Source organism: Culex pipiens, chromosome 2 (genome assembly GCF_016801865.2).
Source record: "Culex pipiens pallens isolate TS chromosome 2, TS_CPP_V2, whole genome shotgun sequence".
Lineage (NCBI taxonomy): Eukaryota > Metazoa > Arthropoda > Insecta > Diptera > Culicidae > Culex > Culex pipiens.
The window spans coordinates 21198637-21217936 of NC_068938.1; the positions used below are offsets into that span (position 1 = coordinate 21198637).

Genomic DNA, 19300 nt, shown 5'->3' on the forward strand with positions numbered 1-19300 from the left:
CACAGCAGAAATTTAGAATTTTTCATTGAATTTGGACTAGATTCTGATTAATTTTAGTGGTAGGTCAACCGAATAGGTAGATATTTGAAGATAAATTTCAAATTCACTTGATTTTAACAACTTAGATACGGAATCATTCAAATCTCATTGTACGCAAGAATCAAGACTATGAAATCTTAGGTTGACGCCATTTTGCATTTTACACGGAGAATAAATTAAATTTAAAAGTTCAAAGTTTTGGTAACACTTTTTTTTTTAGATATTGTCAAATATCTCGAAGAGATGAGATAAAATTGTGAGCTGTTAACGGAGTTCTGTTGTAACCAAAATAAGTGATCACTCTTTCCTCATCGTTCGGTACACAAAGTCATTTGGGTTTCGGGTGATGGAAGAACAGAGAACCAGATAAACCACATCTGTATCAACAACATATCCGTAGTAACAGTTCAATAGGGTGAATCTGCGTTTGTAACAAGCAGTCTATCACCCTCTTGATTTACGTGAACTGTCACTTGAGCAAAAGGGATGGACTGCGTGTTTACAACCGCAGATTCGCCCTATTGAACTGTTACATACTACGGAAATGGAGGCATTCGAATCTGACCTCGTCCAGGCAGCAATGTCGAAGTGAAGTGGAAGTTCGCCAAGGAACAAGGTTTCCGGAATGAAGAACAGGTTCTGGAAGCTACTCTAGAACAAATCTATGGCAGTAAACACGGAATGCGCTCACGATGGTAGCTAGGTTGTGCTCGACCAAGCTCGACATTTCCGCGGGGATCCAGTGTATCTATCACGTGACAAATTGAATTATTTTGACCAATTTTCCAGAACCCCACTCACAGTATGGAATCCATGGTGATCCCGGAGAACGAGCAGGATCTCAGCTTTCAGGTCAACCAGTACTGCCGGTTCTGTCTGTGCAAACCCGACAAGCTGGTCCCGCTCAAGTCACGCGTCAAAGCGATGCCGGTGCCGGAAATGTTCACCTTCCTTACCGGCATCGAGATCGACTTCGAGGATCCGTACCCGAAGAAGGTGTGCACGGTTTGCATCGGGAAGCTGGGTTCGGCGTACGCGATTCGGAAGGAGTTTTTGGACAATTTTGCCACGCTGCAGAGCTTGCAGAGCGATGTGGTGGAGATCAAGGAGGAGTATTTAGATGAGGAGCACTTGGAGGACCCGGTGAAGCAAGAGCAGCATGCGGATTTTATAAAGAATTTGGAAACGCTGAAACAATGCACCGGCGATGAGCTTCAGGTTGCGTTGAGCAATGTGCAGACGGTGGTGGCGGAGCCAATCAAGATGGAGATTGCTTTGGCACCCGAGGACGATTCTAGTTCCGAGTACGAGGATGTGGACGACGCGGTGGACTATCCGAGTTCTTCGGATGACTTTGAGTCAGAGGATAAGGAATCGGAGTTTAAACCTCGGAAAAAGTACACAATGCGGCGAGATCCTTCGGTTCCGTTGGTACGGAAGAGAAAGCACAACTTCGAGGGTGAACCTTCGAAGATGGACCCGAACAAGTGCTACATTTGCCAGCAGCAGTTTGAGGGTCCGCGCGAGCTGAACGTCCACCTGCCCGTTCACTCGGACATGCTTCCGTACACGTGTGAAACGTGCGCCGGAGGTCGCGCCAAGAATGATCCGATCATCACCGTGCTGATGCTGCACCGACACATCCGCATGCACGCGGGAACCATCGGCTGTCCGTACTGTCCGTATCGGGTGTTTACGGTAAACACGTTGAAGGGTCACATCGAGCGGGAGCATTCCGAGAGGGCGATGGGGACGTTTACTTGCGAAAAGTGTGGCTATACGCTGAACAGTAAGCGCCTCTACACGGACCACATGAAGCGGCACGAGGCGGTTGAGTCGGGGAAGTATGCGTGCACGATTTGCGACTGCAAGTTCGGGAACGGGCCACGACTGAGGCGGCACATGCTGACCCACGAGGAGATGAAGTATCAGTGCCAGTATTGCGCCAAGGTAATTGTGTTGGCTCTTCATTAGATATTCATGACTTTTAACCGTCTTCAACACTTCTTGCAGTCCCTTCGGAGTCACACGTTGCTTCTGACGCACGAACGAGAGCACGCGGACAACGGTGGCGCCCAGTACGCGTGTCAGTTCTGTAACACGCTGTTTGTGACCAACGTCGAGCGGTCCTACCACCTGCAAACCAAACATCCCGAGTTCGAGCGTAAAAATACGCAGGTCAATCGCTCGTTGAACCCGTACCAGCGAGGAGGACGGGAGCGCAAGGTTCCGGTAGATTGGAAGTGCCAAGAGGAAGGTTGCGACCATCAGGCGAAAACCCTGGCCGGGTACTACCACCACCGGTACAAGCACAGCAACAAGTACCAGTGTTCGTACTGTAACAAGCGGTGCTCGACCAAGCAAGAGTTCAACATTCACGTCAACACGCACACGGGCGAAAAGCCGTACGAGTGTGATATTTGCGACAAGAAGTTCAACCAGAAGGTTGGTAGTCACTTTGTTGTTTTTTTGTAAATTAATAAATTTAATAAATTTCAACGTCAACAGCCAAACCTGGTCAACCATCGCCGGCTTCACACTGGCGAGCGGCCGTATCTGTGCACTGACTGTGGACAAACGTTCGAATCGAACAAGAAGCTCGCCAACCACATCCTGCAGCATTCGGCACCGCAACACAAGTAAGTTTTGGTTATCGATTCCAATATATCTACAAATACTTATTGGAGCCTTTCTTGATTTTAGGTGCATTCCGTGCAACAAGGAGTTCCGTTACAAGGGAGATTACACGAAGCACATGAAGGTGAAGCATGCTGGACCGAGTCAAGATTTGGAGGGCGCGAGCCAGGATTACTGATCGATTGTATTTAATCAAGTAGGATTTCGCAATTCGCAATTTTCAGTGTAAGAACGGGCCTTGACCGATCTTATGCACTAGGTTCCCGACGAACACGCACTGCCCTTACACCTACATCTCACCCTTGCTCTGAGTCAGTACGAGCAGCACGCTAGAACACGCTTTGAGTGTTCGTGCCAGGCATGCACACCTTCTTTTCCGGTTACGCATTTTAACTCGGCCGGGGGTGGTACATTACGTAGGGTTTGATGTAAGTATAAGCGCCTAACCGTTTAAAGTGTGCCTAACAGCTTTCATTAAAGCAAAAACTGTTATATTTTTAGATTGAATTAAAAAACTAATTGTTATTTACTGTGTATTGTTTTATCCTGAAATCTTCCCTATTGTTGAGTCGTGTTAATATGTTGCTATTTCTTCTGTCGCGGTGTTTTGTTACAATATTTTGGTCCTAAGCATTTTAAAAAAGTTTTTCAAAAGTACAATAGTAATATTTGTGTTAATCCTTTAATCATTCCATGAATTGAGTAAGGGCTCGAACCTCACTTGCTTAAGAAAAAGGTGAAGTTTCAAAACAATGGACAGTGAAGGAAATATACTATGTAAATAATCAATAATAAAAGAAAGATAGTAATTTATGAAGTAGATAAAGAAATTAACAATAGTTAATAAATAGAGGCAACAAACAAGCTTAGATTTATTGAGGGCAACTTACAGGGAAGATGAGAAATTATTCAAATAGATAAATAAAGAAAGGCACAAAATTGACATCGCTGCCAAATTAAGGGAAAGAAGACAGTTTGTTACAGCAGCATCAATTGGTAAAATAGAGTGAAAAAGCGTTGAGAAATAAGAGAATCAAATAAGTAAAATCGAAATCAAATGGAGGATAGTAAACAGAAGCCGCGTTAGCAAATCAGTGAAACAAAATAAACAGAAGATAGGTGGTAGCTGAGAATGAAGAGAAGAGAAACCCCGTTGTGCGATGTTTCAGGTACATCCACAGCAGTTGACTCAACATACTGCGAATCAAAACAATACCGTCTACAATCACAAATTACTTCCCTTTCCCACATTGACGCGCCCCTTTCTTTTAGCCGCCTCTACTCTGACCCTCGCTGGTCAAAGGTTTACGAGTCGTTTCCACAGGCCACCAGCTAGGTTACACCTTGTCATCATGATGACTAAACCAAGCCAACGTGGAGGTAAGAAAATAGGACACTTGCAAGGATCCAGAGCCATGCTGTTTTGTCCAAACAGCACTACGGATGTAGTTGGGCTCCTTCCGGGATGTTCCTCGCCTGGGTGTTGTCAACCGACGAGTATCATCAGTATCATGCACCCTTGGCCTGCTGTATTTAATCAAGTAGGATTTATAAATAAAATTGTAACGTTCTTGTTTTTCTTGAAGTTGGGACGTCATCAAAAACAATCTCACCAGTATCGTGTAAAGAGAGCAACTTTCATGATTTAATTCCTAACATACCTTAGTCACAAGCCTCAACTCTGGTGAGTTCATCCGCATGCGTTCGTTCGTGTTTTGACTGATCCGCACGATATTTGAACTTTTTACCGCAGTGGCGACATCTGCAAGAGAAACCCAACTGTTAGAATCTACCAGCCAAAACCACAAAAACTTCTTACTCATAATTCTTCTCGTCGGTGTGCTTCAGCCGGTGCTCCTTGAGCGTCCGCTCGCGCACGAACGCCATCGGGCACTGCTCGCAAGCGTACGGCCGCACGTTGCTGTGGCTGTCCAGGTGTTCGTTGAAGCTGGCCCGGAAGCGGAACGACTTTCCGCACTGCTCGCAGCAGAACGGTTTCACGCCCGTGTGCACGAACGTGTGCTGGTCGAGCCGTTGGCGCGACGGGAACCGTTCCGAGCAGTGCGCACAGTGGAAGCGCAGATCGTGGCGCGCTTTGTGGTTGTAGAACTTGGCGCGGGACTTGGTGGCGAAGGAGCACCCTTCGACGTCGCAACTCGCTGGTTCCGCGAAAAGGGTGGACTTGGACGATTTGTCGTGGGGTCTTTTTGGTTTGGATGTGGCGGGAACGCTGTGAACTGCGGCCACGTGCTCTTTGAGGGAAGTTCCCGTGCGATAGGCTTTGTCGCACAGCTCGCAACGGTAACCTCGTTCGCCAGTGTGGGTTCGTTCGTGCGCGTTGAGTGAAGTTTCGTTGGTGAAGTCTTTCGTGCAGTATCGACAGCGATATGGTCGCTCGTTGGTGTGACCACGTTCATGTCTGATCAACCTAGAGTTCGTCCCGAACTTCTTTTCGCAGTACTGACACTGGTATCGACCCTCGTCCACGGCCTTGTGGTTGCGCATGTGATTGTCGAAGCTTCGTTTACTCTTGGTCTGAAGTCCGCAAACCGAGCACGTGTACTCCAAGCCATCGATTACATCCGAATGATTCTTCATGTGATTGTACAAACCGGCTGCCGTGCAGGTCCGAAACGGACACTGCGGACACCGTATCGAACTGGCGTGCATTCGGAAGTGCCTATGGAGAAGAATCAACGAAGTCAACTTCTTCCGATCGCCACCCTCAGCTTCACACTGCTCACAACTGTACGGGATCATCGCTACGTGCTGCGGAAGATGAACGTTCAGCTGTACAGCATCTTCAAACACTTCTTCGCAGATGTAACACTTGTTCGGGTCTAGCTTCGTTTCCTTCATTTCAATGTTGTAGCGACCATTCCGACGACGTTTCCTTTCAGGCTGTTCATCACTCTCCAAAACCTCCTCCTCTTCATCCGACTCAACCGCAAGCTCAGCATCCTCCTCAATAACATCCTCCTCCTCCAGGTGTTCCTCCAACTGATCCACCTCAAATTTCTCCTCCGCATCACCGCCCCCAACCATACTCCCCCGCTGATACGCCTCCAGTCCCTCCACCACCGTAACATCCCTCGACCGGACGAAGCTGCGCAAAATCCGATTGCTCTCGACAAAGTCCCGCCGGATACAGTACGCCTGGTCCAGCCGCGTCAAACAGGGCATACAAACGCGACCCGGCAAGCCGGCGTCGTCATTCGCTCTTACGCTGATCCCGGTTACGGCGAGAACTAGGTCGGGAACTGGGACGGAGTTTACGCTGGAAGACACCAGCGGGACCAGCTCGGTTGGGGACTCGGCGTGGGTTCCTCCTTCTCGCAAACATAGTCGACAGTAGCGGTTCAGTATCTGGAGGTGGTCTTCTGGGGGGACGGACGCGTCTAGAGGGTTTGTTTGTATGAGTTCGATTGGCGAGGAAGGGGGATATTCTAGCAGTTCTTCCTCTTTGATGGGAGCTGTTGGGAATTTGATTATGATTTAGCTACAAATAATGCTAAGTGAAGCTCTTCTTAAGCCTAATATAACAGATTTGGATGGATAGATGTCAGTTTAGTTTGATTAGACTTTCCCACCGATTCTTAACATTCTTCTAGGCTGGTACAGTCATCCCACATATTCGGAACACCCACAAATTCGGAACACTTTTGTGATAATTTGTCAATAACATGCCAAATGCAGCTTTTCTGTCGACCCTTCTATTTTTAGGACCTTTATTTGGACATTCTCTTGCTTTTTCACTAGTAAAAGTAGTACTTTAAGAACAGAAAACTGCATTTCAAGACTATTTTATCCATAGCAGCAAAACACTGCCTCCAAATTGCCTGTTCCATAATTGTGGGATGTTATTGTGCCTCCCACAATTGTGGAACACCTGAATTTAACTGATATTTTCACACAAAAAATTATCAGACTATTCATAAAACATAACTAAGCTTGAATTTCGTTGATTTCAGTGCGTGAAGTCATTATTTTGTAAAAATTATGTACTCATGGAGAGAACCAAAGTTTGTTTACATCCGTAAGAAAAAAGTGTTCCGAATTTGTGGATTTCAAGGGTCAAAGTATTTCTTCAAAAACTTGATAAAAAGTTAAAATTTGCAGTTGTTCGATACAGCATTCGAAAGATCTCAAGAAAAGCTTTCACATGAAGGTAAAAGCAAATCATTATGTTCAATTATCGATTTGATATGATTTTTTGAACACTGACCGATCTGTAAACTGTTCCGAATATGAGGGATGGCTGTACCTTCTTTCATGTAATTCGTAGAGGTCGACCCCCGTTCGGAATCGTTAGAATCTCTGACCGAACATTTAACCGAATCGGTCACCTCTTTGCACGAATTTTAGAATTACCGGCGCATAAAAAAGGTACCCCTTTCCCTTCCCAAGCGCCGGAAATTTGTAGCGGTTATAAGGACACTTCGCATAGACGCTCTTGCTCCCATCACTTCTCAGCTTGTTTTGTTTTTTTTATGCCTAATACTCACAAAGAACGATTTCCTCAATTATTTCCTCCATCATAAGATACTTATTCTTGTATTTTTGTGATGAAATTCATAAATATTTCATAATTTGAAAGAAACTTAAAACTGCAACATGTTGAACTTGATTCGTGTGTTGCAGGTAAACAAAAACAAAGCCAGCGTCGCGCCAAGTTAGCCCTTCACACTTTGACAGCTTTCACGGTCAAATGTCAAATTTCAGAAGCAGCGTGTTTTTGTTTTCATTATTCAGTGGAACGAGTCGCGTTTCGCTCGTGCTCCACGTTTTCAGTTAAAATCCCAATTAAATCCTCAAAAATAATGGTCAAAGCGAAGCGAAAGCAACCCCCGGTGGTGGCCCCTCCCCAGGACGACGACAGCGGTTCCGACTACGAAGTGGATCGCGTCATCCTGCCCGCAAAAGTCCCCAAAACCGTGCAGGAAGAATTTCCTCTACCGAAGCAGGTACTCCGAGAAACCCGCCGGAAAGGCGCCCCCGAACCGGACACGGAAAGCAGCAGCGAAGAGGAGGAGGACGACGAGGGTGGAAATCTGCCGACCCTCACCAAGTCCCAGATTGCGGCCATTCTGCAGACGATCAAAAACAACAAACGGCTCGTGCTGAACATCTCCAACGTGAACTTCACCACGGCCAAGGAGGAAATCTTCGAGCACTTTGAGAAGGCGGGTCGCGTCAAGAGCGTCCGGATACCGAAGCGACGGTCGGCCGGATTTGCCTTCGTCGAGATGGTCGATCCGGAGGGCTTTCAGCGGGCGTTCCTGCTCGACGGGAGCTTCCTGGACGGGCGCCAGATTCGCGTTCGGTTGTCCGAAAGTGGCAAAAAGAAGTCCCACCAGAAGATTCTGCTGCTGGAGCAGAAGAACGCGGAGATCCGCAAGATGAGGAAGAAGAACCGGTCGGAGAAGGAGGCGACGGCGGTGTCGTTGACGCCGAAGGCGCTGGAACCGAAGGTGAAGGAGCGCGATCCGATTTTGGACCGGAAGAAGGCGAAACCGAAGACGAAGAAGGACATTAAGGCGCACAACAAGAAGGTGTCGATGCGGGCCAAGGTGAGGAACATGGAGCGGAAGGGAATAAAGCTTTGAGCAGGATTATGAATATTTGTTTTTGGATTTTTTTTTTAATAATTTGGAGTATCACAAATCCTTGGTTTTTTTCCTTAGGATCGTCAAAATTCTCAAAAAAAAAATGCCGCTGCACTGAAGACAAAATCTAAAAAAAAAGATGCTGCTACACTGAAGACGGTGTCGTTAGCGTGTCCTTGCTGTCGGGGTTATCAAATATGTGTTTAACAGCAAGGAAATCCGTCAACCAGTGGCACATTATCCACAACCATCGCTTCTCGGGACATCAAGCAACTGACGCTTAGCAACATCAAAGTGGTTCCAATTTCGACCAACGTCCCGCCACTTGTAAACGTGCCTAGCTTGAACGAAGTTCCGTTGTAAGCAGCGGCCAGTTTGGCCAAACCGCCCATGCCGAACAACGACAACGCCTAGCGAAATTCCTCCGATTCGGCAGTCCCGTTATCTTGCCCGTCATGCACGTCAACGGCAGATGTGTTAGAATCTGGCGAACAAAACGGCCAGTTTGGACGACCTGCTGCCTCGCATATCGTTCGTTCTCGAGAGTAAACTCAGGTAAGTAGCTTCAGATGGTGCAGTAGAAATGCTTATCGGCAAACATCCACATCACAGCGATAATATGTGGAAACTCATTGGAGAGCGAATATCCATTTTTCAAGGAACACATCAGCTTTTCTTGTAAAAGAGTCGTTCGAAGGTCGGAGTTATATTGTTAAGACCTCGGTTGAGACCAACCATGCATTCCGACTACTTGAAGTTCACGTCCGTATTAGAGAGGGCACGTTTGGCACATGCGACTATGCGTGCGAACAGAACTGAAGAATCTTTTTGAGAGGATGAACGGGGTCACGAAAAGAAAGCGTAATTTTGCTAGTCGCGTTTATTCCTAGGCCTATCCAGGTTTTTAAGCGAAGATGGCGTTTGAATGGTGAACGTCCCAAATGTCAAAATCACGCAGTGGTACCAATATTCCGAAAAAAGTGTGCCATGGCATGACAGCCACATTTGTTTTCTAATGTTGGTGCTGCGCGATTTTGACATTTCGGATGTTCGCCATTCGAACGGTATTTTTTTATAATAGCTACAAAAAAATACAAATCTTATTTAATGAAATCAACTTTTAGTCCGCTTTAATCACATTAAATGTTTGCTGGTTAAATACTTAGAATCATTTATTCTCACGTTGAGCCGTGCATTTGTGCCTCTTAAAATCGCTATGATGTGACATACACTAAAAAAATAACAAAATAATTATTTTAACAAATAACAATCACGAATACACCATCTCACCTTCCCACACGCCTCGCACCGGTAACGTCCGCTCTGTACGTTCCTGTGCCGCGTCATATGACAGTGGTAGCTGTTCTCGCTGGAAAACACGCGCCCACACTCCGCGCAGTTTTGCATCCATTTCGGCATCTCTTTGTGGCTGTTCCGCTTGTGGTGCCACAGGGCGCGCTGTCCGCCTAGGAACTGTTGACAAATATCGCACTGGAACTTGCCCTTCCGGATGTTTTCGTGCTTTTCCAGGTGGCTCTGGTAGTGATTCTCCCTGGAGAACCGCTTGCCACACTCTGCGCACTCGAACTGGCCGCCGCTGTTTCCTTTGGCCGATACGGGCGATTCCGCCGGTGGTAATTCGAGCTCGCAGTCATTTTCTTCAAGCGGTTCATCTTTGACTGTTGCTAGGGAGTTGTCCTCGAAAAACAGGAGTTCGTTGGACGGCTGACCTGAAGATGAGGGATCATCTTCCGTGATTGGTTCTTCCTTTAACGCGGGCTCGGCCGATATCTCTGCTTCAATCGCTGGCTCATGGGCATCGCATTTGTGATTAGCTAGACGCGCTAAAGTTGCAAAGTTCTGAAAAGCGAAAGTATTTTATAATGCTTTGAAATTAGAGCAATTCTCTCAGACTTCGGTCATTCGATTTTTTAGTATTTTTTTATCCGGCTGAATCTTTTATGGTGCCTTTGGTATGTCCAAAGAAGCCATTTTGCATCGTTAGTTTGTCAATACAATTTTCCATACAAATTTGGCAGTTGTCCATACAAAAATGATGTGTAAAAATTCAAAAATCTGTATCTTTTGAAAGAATTTTTTGATCGATTTGGTGTCTTCGGCGAAGTTATAGGTATGGATAAGAACTACACTGAAAAATGATACACGGTAAAAAAAATAGTTGACTTTTCATTTCACTTTCTGTCACTACACTGAAAGCCCGACCATGGTAATTTTAAGAACATTTGCTAAAAATGCTGCTTATTAAAATAACTGTTGCTTTTTGGTGAAAGTAAACGCAAAAATGGTAGAATGTACCATGCTTCCACAAAATTGCATGGTAGCAATTACGAATTCATTATCATTCTTTCCATATTGGAGGGTTGAAATTACCATACCGCTCTCGACATAGTAAAACTGACAGCGTTAATCAGTTAATTCAAGCACGGAATGTTTTTAGCAAAAATACGTCGGTGCGTGTTCTCAATTTAACCCTACAATATGGTAGCAACTACCATGGTTGGGTTTTCAGTGTAAAACGTGATTTGCAAAAAAAAATAGTTTTTGATTAGTTTTAACATTTTTTATCGAAAAATAAAGTTGAAAAATGTTTGCGATCAATATTTCAAGCAAAACAATGTAAAAGGTCAAAAGTCAAAAGTGTAAACAAACCAGATTTTCTCTGTAAACGATGCTAAGGGAGTTAAACTATCCGTACATATCAAGAAAAGTGAAATTTTCGATTTTTTCAGTATTGATTCAAAAATTCAGAATTCGGTCAAAGATTTTTTGCACAACCTGGAAATTTCTGAAAAGTTGGCATTTGATGTCCATATCAAAAAATGAAAAAAATTAAAAATAGTGTTTTTTTTTGCTAATCAAGTTTTTGTTTTAGTGACAAAAAGTTTAATTAAAAATCACCTATTTTTTTACCGTGTATCATTTTTTTTAGTGTAGTCCTTATCCATACCTACAACTTTGCCCAAGACACCAAATCGATCAAAAATTCCTTCAAAAGATACAGATTTTTGAATTTTTGTATGGACAGCTGAATCATTTTTGTAAAAAAGCAAAGTAATCCACTTTAAATTGAAAAAACGACTGATTTCGTAGAGAATTGCTCATTAATGTTTTTTGCATCAAGTACCTTTTCACACTTGGCACAGTGAAATGACCCGTTTTGGTCTTTTTTGTGTCTATAAACATGACATTGATACGCATTGACGGAGGTCAATACTTGGCCGCACTCCTCGCACTCTCTCCTGTACTCTGGAAGGCCTTTGTGTACTCTAAAACGGTGACTAGCCAGACGCGCTGGAGTCGCAAAGTTCTGAGGAGGAAAAGTATTTTAAAATATTACATAATCAATGCTTTTTTTGCATCAAGTACCTTTTTACACTTGGCACAGTGGAAAGACCCATTTTGGTCTTTTTTGTGTCTATGTTTATGACACTGATAGGCATTGGGGGTGGTCAACACTTGGCCGCACTCCTCGCACTCTTTTGAGTACTCTGGAGAGCCTCTGTGTTCGCTCATATGTTTACGCAGGAGAAACTTTGTAGCTAAACACTGATTAAGAAAAATATTAAAAGATTTAAACTACAAAAAAATATGGTGCATTTCAAACCTTAGAACAAACATCGCACTTGAACGTCCCGTTCCGGAGGTTTTCATGCCTTTCCAAGTGAACTTGGTAGTGTTTTTTGGACAAGAACCTTTTGCCACACTCGTCGCAGCGAAATAGTAATCGTGCAGGTTTCGACCTTTTCCCCGAAGCGTAAGGACAAACGTGATTTTTCAATGATTCCGCCGTTGCGTGGTGCTGTAAAATTTAACTCATTTGAAGTAATCTAATTTCAATCTTTTCAAAAGGATTATTTACCTCACCACAGGTTTTACAGCAGCGCAAACCTCTTCGTTTGTGCCACGCCACGTGGCGCTGAAAGCTGATGGATTCCGGAAATTCGCGCTTACAGTACGCACAGGTTCGCTTCTGCTCCTGGCTGCAAGTGAGCAGCCAGTGCTGCCGGATTTGCTCGTGCTTCCGGAGATGATTTCTGTAGGCATTATGGCTGCGAAACGGTCTGTGGCACTCCTTGCATCGGTATAGTTTGAGCAGTTTGACGTCGAGTTCTTCCTCGGGCACAAGTTCTCCCCCTTCTTGCTGATCACCCGGTTTGTCCTCACAGGGAGTGTTCAATTTGTCCTCGATTATCAGTTCCTCTTTCACCACAGATTCCGAAGGTGGAGCTGGAACTATCGTCTCCTCTTTCTCCTCAACGATCTCTTCCGTTCCCCCCTCCTGCTGACCCCCCAAACCAGCAATCAAACTGCCCAGCAACCGCTCCGACCGTGGTTCCTCCCTGTCGCCGATCCGATACTCCTCCAGCAGCACCAGCCAACCCTCCGTCCCCCACACACTTCGCAGCAGCATTTCCCGGTCTCGGAATTCCTGCGCCACCGCGTGAGCCACCTCGAGCTTGGTCAGGCAGCGTTCGCAGATGGCGTCCGAAAGCTGCGGTGACTGCCTAAAGTGGACCCCACACAGGCCGGCCAGCATGTCCAGTATCGGGGTGTCGTTCCGGCTGTCGGCCAGCGGAACCAGCGCGGACGGATGCCGCAGCAGGCACGTCCGGCAGATGTCGCTGTCCATTGCTTGTAATTTGTTGTTTTATGGGGTACGATAACTTGTTAGTTAAACTATGTATCAAGTCAGGGAGGGAACTAGCCGGAAATTTACATTTGATCCAAAATAAACTAACAAATCCTAGAACAAATCTCGAACAGAATTTTAAGCTTGAATGTGTCGCTTTAGCGCACTTTTAAATTGTACCTTGTGAACAATTTGTAAGAACGTTTGTAAGAGAGGCCAAAAATGCGAGTTCCCGCACTTAACTTACCTAAATTCAGCTTAATTAAATTTTGTTGTTATCCTTCGAAATTACAAACATTCATCACTACCTAAGCTGGTTTGTTTATGTTTACAGTCAACATAAATACTTTCTGTCAAAATTGGCTGCGTACTTTCACTCTATGCTCACCAATGTGATTGAACGTCTTGAAGTTCAAAACGTAAACAGTGATAATAGTTGGTCGCCTCTTTATAATGTAAAATTGTTTCACTTACGTAAAGTTTCGACTAGTTACTGGTAAGTATCGCTTCCAAATGAATTGCCATAAAAGCAGATATGAATTTGAGCAAAAAATGCCAATTCCCTTGCCACCTGAAGCAATTTTTCATAATTGTTTTGTGCAAGCTATTACAACAACAACAACTCTACCATCTGTCAAAAAAGGCTGAGTACTTTTTAGAAGTTTTCACCAATAGCGTTAATCATCTTGTTGCCTGCGACGTAAACAATCCATTTTTTCCTTTTACCTATTTAGAAACTTGACAGGTGGTAAAGAAATAAATTTGTGAAAAAATCAGTTTATTTCTTAAGTTTAAAAAATTAGTTTCCTCTCGCCGTAAGAGAACTTTGTTACCCTTTATCCTCCAAGCCTTTTTAACTTATTTATATTTCCCAGAGTGACTTCCTTGACCCGATAAAATTGTAAACCCGATAAACCAACAAATTACAAACTTTTAGTGCTTCAAAAACTACGGGAACTTAATGAATTTTCAAAACCAATCTAACACTAGCGCAACTAATGTTTCGAAGTGATCCTGGAAAAAGCCTTATGGCCTATCTACAATCACTTAGCTTAGAAAATTTCACTTAGCTTAGGAATTTGAATCAATGGAAATGAAGCCGAGCTTCTACAATGGAAAAGTAATCAAATTAGAAACTGACGTATGGTTTGAAAAATTTCAAAATCTACGGTAAGTTGACGTTTCAATATCAAAGGTAAACAAACAACTGCATAGCAACGTATATCAGCCCAGCAAAATTTCTAAGTTGATTGTGGATGACGGCCGTAAGTTGCGTACTTTCCTAAGTAACTACTTTACTTAGATGTTCTAAGCTAAGTGATTGTAGATAGGCCATTAGGTTTGATTACGCCTAACTTTCTTCTTGTCATTCATTAACATTTGTAGTGCGCCATTGTATTAGAATGTAATGTGGCACAACAAACGTCAAAGCGGCCAAGCCTACTGCGAAGAGTTTACCGCAGAGATGATTCGTTGAAGTGAAATGTGTTTGAGCACGGAGTGTTCAAACAACAACACAATTCTAAATTAGAAGGGGAGGAAGAAGCGTGGATACACACAGTACGCTCCGAGTTTTGGATGTAGATAGTTGTTTGTTGGGAGCACCAAAATATTTATTGATTTATTCCGTGAAAAACTATTTGAACAAGATTTACAATAAAGTCTTACTATTTTTACGATCAAATTGAATTAGGATTGATTCCGTAAGTGCAAAAAAACACATAAAGAGCATGTATCCCTAAAAAACATATTTTTGAAAATTTGAATAGTAGTTTTTTTCAAATAGATTTCATGACATGATACATTTTACTAGCACAAGTTAAGAAAATGAAAATTTAAACCTTTTTTAGAACAAAACTAATCAAAATGGACCAGCCGGGATCGTCATCGAGCTCGGGCATCGTAATTAAGCAAGAAGTGATGCTGGAAGACGACGAGCAACCCTCCGAGCTGGACCATTACAGCTACCGGTCCGACGATGAGCACGAATCGTGCGAGCCGCCACTGTCCGCGGTGGAATCACTGGACTCGGAGGAAACAATGGACGCCAACAGTCCGTTAGATCGAGAGGATGGTGACGACTTCGAGGGTTCACAGACGTTCGTTCCGGTGTTGAAAAAGAAACTCGCTGCCTATACGTCCAAGATGAATCCGAATGACCCGTGGCACTGTACAATGTGCTCGCACATGTATAAAAATGAAAAAGCTATGATCGTGCATATAGAGGAGCACGTTCAAAATTTGGAAAGTAGCCTTGCAAATAACTGTTGCTGTTTGACTTGTCTGTTGGTAGGAACGGCTTGAAGTTTGAACCGCTTTAGCAAATTTAAAAGTCTTATTTTTTTCAGAGCTTTCCTTCGAAAAAAGAACTTGAAAAACACAGAAAAACGCATCACCGACCTAACGCCATTACAAAGAAAAGGCCCATTATCAAACCTTTTCGATGTAAAATTTGTAGGGAAAAGTTTTCGTGGTCAAATGCACTAAGAGAGCACTGCCGAAATGTGCACGATTTATACCAGGTGGTGGGAACACCGGACTGTCCAGAGTGTGGCAAAGTGTGCGCCAAAACTACGGTTTACACCGCCCACGTTGTAAAGCACGATGCTTTTAAGCTGTGCCAATATTTCTGCGATGCTTGTCGAATGGTGCGTGTATTAACTAAATCCCTTAATAATTCACAATAGATTCCTAATCCCAATTATTGTTCCAGCCCCTCCTAAAAGGTGACGTCGAACGGCACCGTCATAAGCACAAAGAAGGCCGCATGTCCGCGGTAAACGGGAACGTCCTGTGGAGGACCCGCGAGGAGTCGCCCGATCTCGACGGAAGTGACACCCAATCGATACCGGAGGATCTTCCGCCTGCAAAGCAGCTTGATGAGGAAGAGTCGGGAAGAGAGCCGGACATTGAGCAGGATTTGCCGTGCTTTGCGGTTATGAAAACGAATGCGCCAGCGCTGGCAATCGTCAAGGAGGAGGTCATCATTGAGGACACCGAGTTTGAGGAAGATGTGTGGTGAAAAGGGCGTACAATAATTTTGTTTTTAGCTGTCGACACGTTTTTGAACAACTGTGATGAACACGAGAAATCGTGTTCAAGTCAAATACTAGACATAATATTTTGGAATCAAAATAAAATATTACTCATATCAAAGTCCATTTCGTCAACTTTGCTTTCAACAAAGTTGTTATTCGATTTTCCGTTTTCTTCCATGAATTCTTCAGGGAATAAACTTGCGTCCCATTTTGGCAAAATCTTAAGGTTGTAGATGATGTCCTTCACTCTTGGGGCAATGACTGTCAATGATGGTTCTATATTCTGTCGTGATCGGGGCCTTTCTTTTATAATAAAAATACAGATATTTAATTAATTATTAATTAACAAACAACACGTCTTATTCCACACAAATCAACCACAAAACTGATTTGACAATCTTCATTCTCTCTTTCGCTAACCGCGCGTGTCTCGCTGTTTTCTCGTTCGTTGTTCTCTCTCGCTAGCGCGCTCTCGCATTAATGCGCAATCTGTCAGCTAACAAGGCAATATTTATAAAGGTGCGCACTTTTTGTTGCGCTCTAAACTGTTATTTATAAATTATATCAATCTTATTATACTCATTCAATAATTTATTACATATTCAATCAAAAAAAATCAAACCATCCACATTAACGACCCCCGGGTCTTTTGTGGTCTCTATTGCAAGTTTCTGCTCGAACCTAGGAGTCCGAAGGCTTGAATGGGGAGAGCACCCAAACCTCTTTCTACTCCAAGGAACCTTCCACCCCAGTGTTTGAACTGACGACCTTTGGATTGCGAGTCCAACCGCCGCCAGCGATTCCACCGGAGTAGGCTTGGTTTGGTGTGTTGTTTGTACTTATGGCATGGAGACGATTCCTACACCTGGAATGACTTAACGGCCTAACAACCAAGGCCGGGACCGACATTTTACTTCCTCATCTGATGGAAGGTTGGAGCAGATGGGAATCTACTCAAATTTGGCAGAGCTGTTGAGACTATCAAAACATGCAAAAATCCCGAATTTCATCCAAATCGGACCACCCCCTCCATTTTTGTACCCTCCCAAAAAATCGACTTTTTGGCGATTTTTGAGCAAAACCCCTATCTTCAAACGACGATAACTCAGGAACCGCAAATCATAGAGGGTCGGTCTTAGACTCAATTTTGAAGGAAATTGGACGTAGAATCCATTTCCGTGATCAAAATTTAGATTAAAATATGTTTTCTACCTGTATTGCGCAATTGAAAACTTTAAATGGTCGTATCTCAAAACAGCCCTATTTATTTTTTAAATTTGACCTCACCATCGTATTCCCCGGCCAATTTTACATAAGAATCACTTATCGACAGAAAGGAATATGTTTCGTTCCAGAGATATTGAATTTTAAAGGTTTGAGTATTTGTGATTACCTAAATTAGCTACACTCGCCGCATATGCTAGAAGCACTCGGGCGCGTTGATCAATAACTGCTACCTGTTTATTTATTGAAATAAGATTTCATCCCAAATAATCATTAGTTAATTAGTAGGAAACTGCTGTATAATCTTAAATTAAAAAAAAGTATACGGTGCATTTATGTGCTAGCCCACAGGACAGAGCAAGAATGACACGCAATACAGGGCAGAATGGAATTCACACAGAGCTAGCAGGAAATTGCAATTGATCTTGTAAGTACGCTTCTTAAGAAAAAGTGTACGATACATTATCGTGTTACAAATTATGAATTAACATGAATTAAACTCTCGTGAAGCATGATTAAGGAGGAGGATTTCTGGAAAAAAGAAAGGCTTCATCCATAAAGTACGTCACGCTAAAATCAGCCAAAATTTACCCCCCTTTGTCACACTTTTCCTATACTTAAAACACTCAATGTCACACTTGCTCAGACCCTCCCTCCCCCCCTAGAGCGTGACATACTTTATGGATGACGCCAAAGTATAAAACTGAAAAATGTGAGAAAATCACAAAGATTAATTTGATTTATGATCTGATTAAGATCAATTTTTTTAGTTTCTTGTTTTTGATTTTTTTTGTTTGTCAATCATTTCGAAATCTTGGAAGACGATGCAGCTGTGTCCACATGTATCAGAAAAATATGTTTTTGTTTTTGAAATTAAATGTATCAGAATTGAAAAAAAATATCAATTATTCAGATGAAACTGGCTCACAATATAAAAAATCGGTTTTATATGATCAATCTTTCAAACCGTATGGCAGATTTTGAAGTTTTTGCTGAATGGCACTATTTCGCTACTGCACATGGCAACCCATGAGAATTATTTCATCTACTACAGCCAGCTCTACATTTATTCTTGCTTTAAATAAAAGAAGAAATTAGGAATTAGGAAAAATATGAAATTATATTATTTTCATATTTTTCCTAATGATATGAAAATGATAAAATTATATTGTAAAAACGCTGTAGCATTTGCAAATAAATATTAAAAGTTCAAAATTTACTTAATATGGTTCAAAGACACTGAGATCAGCAAAAACAATGCATTTAAAATTACCCAATAAATAATTCTTAAACAAAAAAAAAGATTGTTCAAGGGATTAATTATCTCAAAATCGTATAAAAAAATAAAAATAATTCATCATACAGAACACCAGGTAGTAATTATTGATCAACGCGCCCAAGTGCTTCTAGCAGATGCGGCGAGTGTAGCTAATTTAGGTAATCTCAAATACTCAAAACTTTAAAATTCGATATCTCTGGAACGAAACATATTCCTTTCTGTCGATAAGTGATTCTTATGTAAAATTGGCCGGGGAATACGATGGTGAGGTCAAATTTAAAAAATAAATAGGGCTGTTTTGAGATACGGCCATTTAAAGTTTTCAATTGCGCAATACAGGTAGAAATATTTTAATCTAAATTTTGACCACGGAAATGGATTCTACGTCCAATTTCCTTCAAAATTGAGTCTAAGACCGACCCTCTAAGATTTGCGGTTCCTGAGTTATCGTCGTTTGAAGATAGGGGTTTTGCTCAAAAATCGCCAAAAAGTCGATTTTTCGGGAGGGTACAAAAATGGAGGGGGTGGTCCGATTTGGATGAAATTCGGGATTTTTGCATGTTTTGATAGTCTCAACAGCTCTGCCAAATTTGAGCAGAATCGGAGATGGTATTTTTCAAGTGCTGTTCCGCTTCGGGTGGAATGACCCAAATTTCGCCTAAAATTAGCTCCGGTATTAATGTTTAGGTTGTCATACAGGTTATTCCAAAATTTTCCATTTTTATTGTAACCCTAGCCTTCATTCTAAAATGTCTTAGGATTTACTTTTTAAATGTCTTCAAGTTCACTTCTCACTTGCTCCTGATTCCTAAGAAATTTCGGTTTT

At 42.9% G+C, this 19300-nt stretch overlaps 5 protein-coding genes across 9 annotated transcripts; 3 read left to right on the forward strand and 2 right to left on the reverse strand.

Moving 5' to 3' along the window:
* Positions 1-662: 662 nt before the first annotated feature.
* On the forward strand, positions 663-4329 carry LOC120431918 (zinc finger protein 320-like). Of its 3 annotated transcripts, XM_052707622.1 has the most exons (5): positions 665-1989; positions 2053-2484; positions 2548-2678; positions 2743-2859; positions 4205-4329. In XM_052707622.1, the coding sequence occupies exons 1-4, from the start codon at positions 844-846 to the stop codon at positions 2852-2854; spliced, it is 1821 nt and encodes a 606-aa protein (XP_052563582.1). In that variant the 5' UTR covers positions 665-843; the 3' UTR covers positions 2855-2859; positions 4205-4329. The 3 variants fall into 3 exon arrangements, with proteins under 3 accessions (XP_039452984.1, XP_039452983.1, XP_052563582.1); XM_039597049.2 differs by lacking the exon at positions 4205-4329 and having other exon boundaries at positions 664-1989; positions 2743-2881; XM_039597050.2 differs by lacking the exons at positions 2743-2859; positions 4205-4329 and having other exon boundaries at positions 663-1989; positions 2548-2682.
* LOC120431919 (zinc finger protein ZFP2-like) lies at positions 4300-7317 on the reverse strand. Its single transcript, XM_039597051.2, has 3 exons — positions 7182-7317; positions 4496-6149; positions 4300-4438 (listed from the first exon to the last, which is right to left on the reverse strand). Exons 1-3 carry the CDS (start codon positions 7213-7215, stop codon positions 4339-4341), a joined length of 1788 nt encoding a protein of 595 aa, XP_039452985.1. The 5' UTR covers positions 7216-7317; the 3' UTR covers positions 4300-4338.
* Positions 7318-7381: 64 nt separating this feature from the next.
* Positions 7382-8300, forward strand: LOC120431920 (uncharacterized). Its single transcript, XM_039597053.2, has one exon. It carries the CDS (start codon positions 7497-7499, stop codon positions 8280-8282), a length of 786 nt encoding a protein of 261 aa, XP_039452987.1. The 5' UTR covers positions 7382-7496; the 3' UTR covers positions 8283-8300.
* Positions 8301-9387: 1087 nt separating this feature from the next.
* Positions 9388-13548, reverse strand: LOC120431923 (zinc finger protein 431-like). Of its 3 annotated transcripts, none has more exons than XM_039597060.2 (7): positions 13408-13548; positions 12163-12935; positions 11908-12102; positions 11670-11849; positions 11428-11610; positions 9573-10142; positions 9388-9513 (listed from the first exon to the last, which is right to left on the reverse strand). In XM_039597060.2, the coding sequence occupies exons 2-7, from the start codon at positions 12931-12933 to the stop codon at positions 9451-9453; spliced, it is 1962 nt and encodes a 653-aa protein (XP_039452994.1). In that variant the 5' UTR covers positions 12934-12935; positions 13408-13548; the 3' UTR covers positions 9388-9450. The 3 variants fall into 3 exon arrangements, with proteins under 3 accessions (XP_039452994.1, XP_039452991.1, XP_039452993.1); XM_039597057.2 differs by lacking the exon at positions 13408-13548 and adding an exon at positions 13181-13322; XM_039597059.2 differs by lacking the exon at positions 13408-13548 and adding an exon at positions 13114-13239 and having other exon boundaries at positions 12163-13047.
* On the forward strand, positions 13316-16252 carry LOC120431925 (zinc finger protein 423-like). The gene is made up of 4 exons (XM_039597062.2): positions 13316-13429; positions 14784-15222; positions 15282-15581; positions 15647-16252. Exons 2-4 carry the CDS (start codon positions 14800-14802, stop codon positions 15953-15955), a joined length of 1032 nt encoding a protein of 343 aa, XP_039452996.1. The 5' UTR covers positions 13316-13429; positions 14784-14799; the 3' UTR covers positions 15956-16252.
* The last annotated feature ends 3048 nt before the right edge of the window (positions 16253-19300 follow it).

Bases quoted from the DNA above. Each gene is read 5' to 3' on its own strand.
- LOC120431918 (XM_039597049.2), top strand. From the start codon at position 844: ATGGAATCCATGGTGATCCCGGAGAACGAGCAGGATCTCAGCTTTCAG. The intron at 1,990-2,052 runs GTAATTGTGTTG...CACTTCTTGCAG, and splicing joins AGTGCCAGTATTGCGCCAAG to TCCCTTCGGAGTCACACGTT. The intron at 2,485-2,547 runs GTTGGTAGTCAC...CAACGTCAACAG, and splicing joins ACAAGAAGTTCAACCAGAAG to CCAAACCTGGTCAACCATCG.
- LOC120431919 (XM_039597051.2), bottom strand. From the start codon at position 7,215: ATGATGGAGGAAATAATTGAGGAAATCGTTCTTT. The intron at 6,150-7,181 runs GTGAGTATTAGG...AATTCCCAACAG, and splicing joins AATTGAGGAAATCGTTCTTT to CTCCCATCAAAGAGGAAGAA. The intron at 4,439-4,495 runs GTAAGAAGTTTT...TTTCTCTTGCAG, and splicing joins ACCGACGAGAAGAATTATGA to ATGTCGCCACTGCGGTAAAA.
- LOC120431923 (XM_039597060.2), bottom strand. From the start codon at position 12,933: ATGGACAGCGACATCTGCCGGACGTGCCTGCTGCGGCATCCGTCCGCG. The intron at 12,103-12,162 runs GTAAATAATCCT...TAAATTTTACAG, and splicing joins GCTGTAAAACCTGTGGTGAG to CACCACGCAACGGCGGAATC. The intron at 11,850-11,907 runs GTTTGAAATGCA...TTTCTTAATCAG, and splicing joins AGTGCGATGTTTGTTCTAAG to TGTTTAGCTACAAAGTTTCT.
- LOC120431920 (XM_039597053.2), top strand. From the start codon at position 7,497: ATGGTCAAAGCGAAGCGAAAGCAACCCCCGGTGGTGGCCCCTCCCCAG.
- LOC120431925 (XM_039597062.2), top strand. From the start codon at position 14,800: ATGGACCAGCCGGGATCGTCATCGAGCTCGGGCATCGTAATTAAGCAA. The intron at 15,223-15,281 runs GTAGGAACGGCT...TATTTTTTTCAG, and splicing joins GCTGTTTGACTTGTCTGTTG to AGCTTTCCTTCGAAAAAAGA. The intron at 15,582-15,646 runs GTGCGTGTATTA...TTATTGTTCCAG, and splicing joins TCTGCGATGCTTGTCGAATG to CCCCTCCTAAAAGGTGACGT.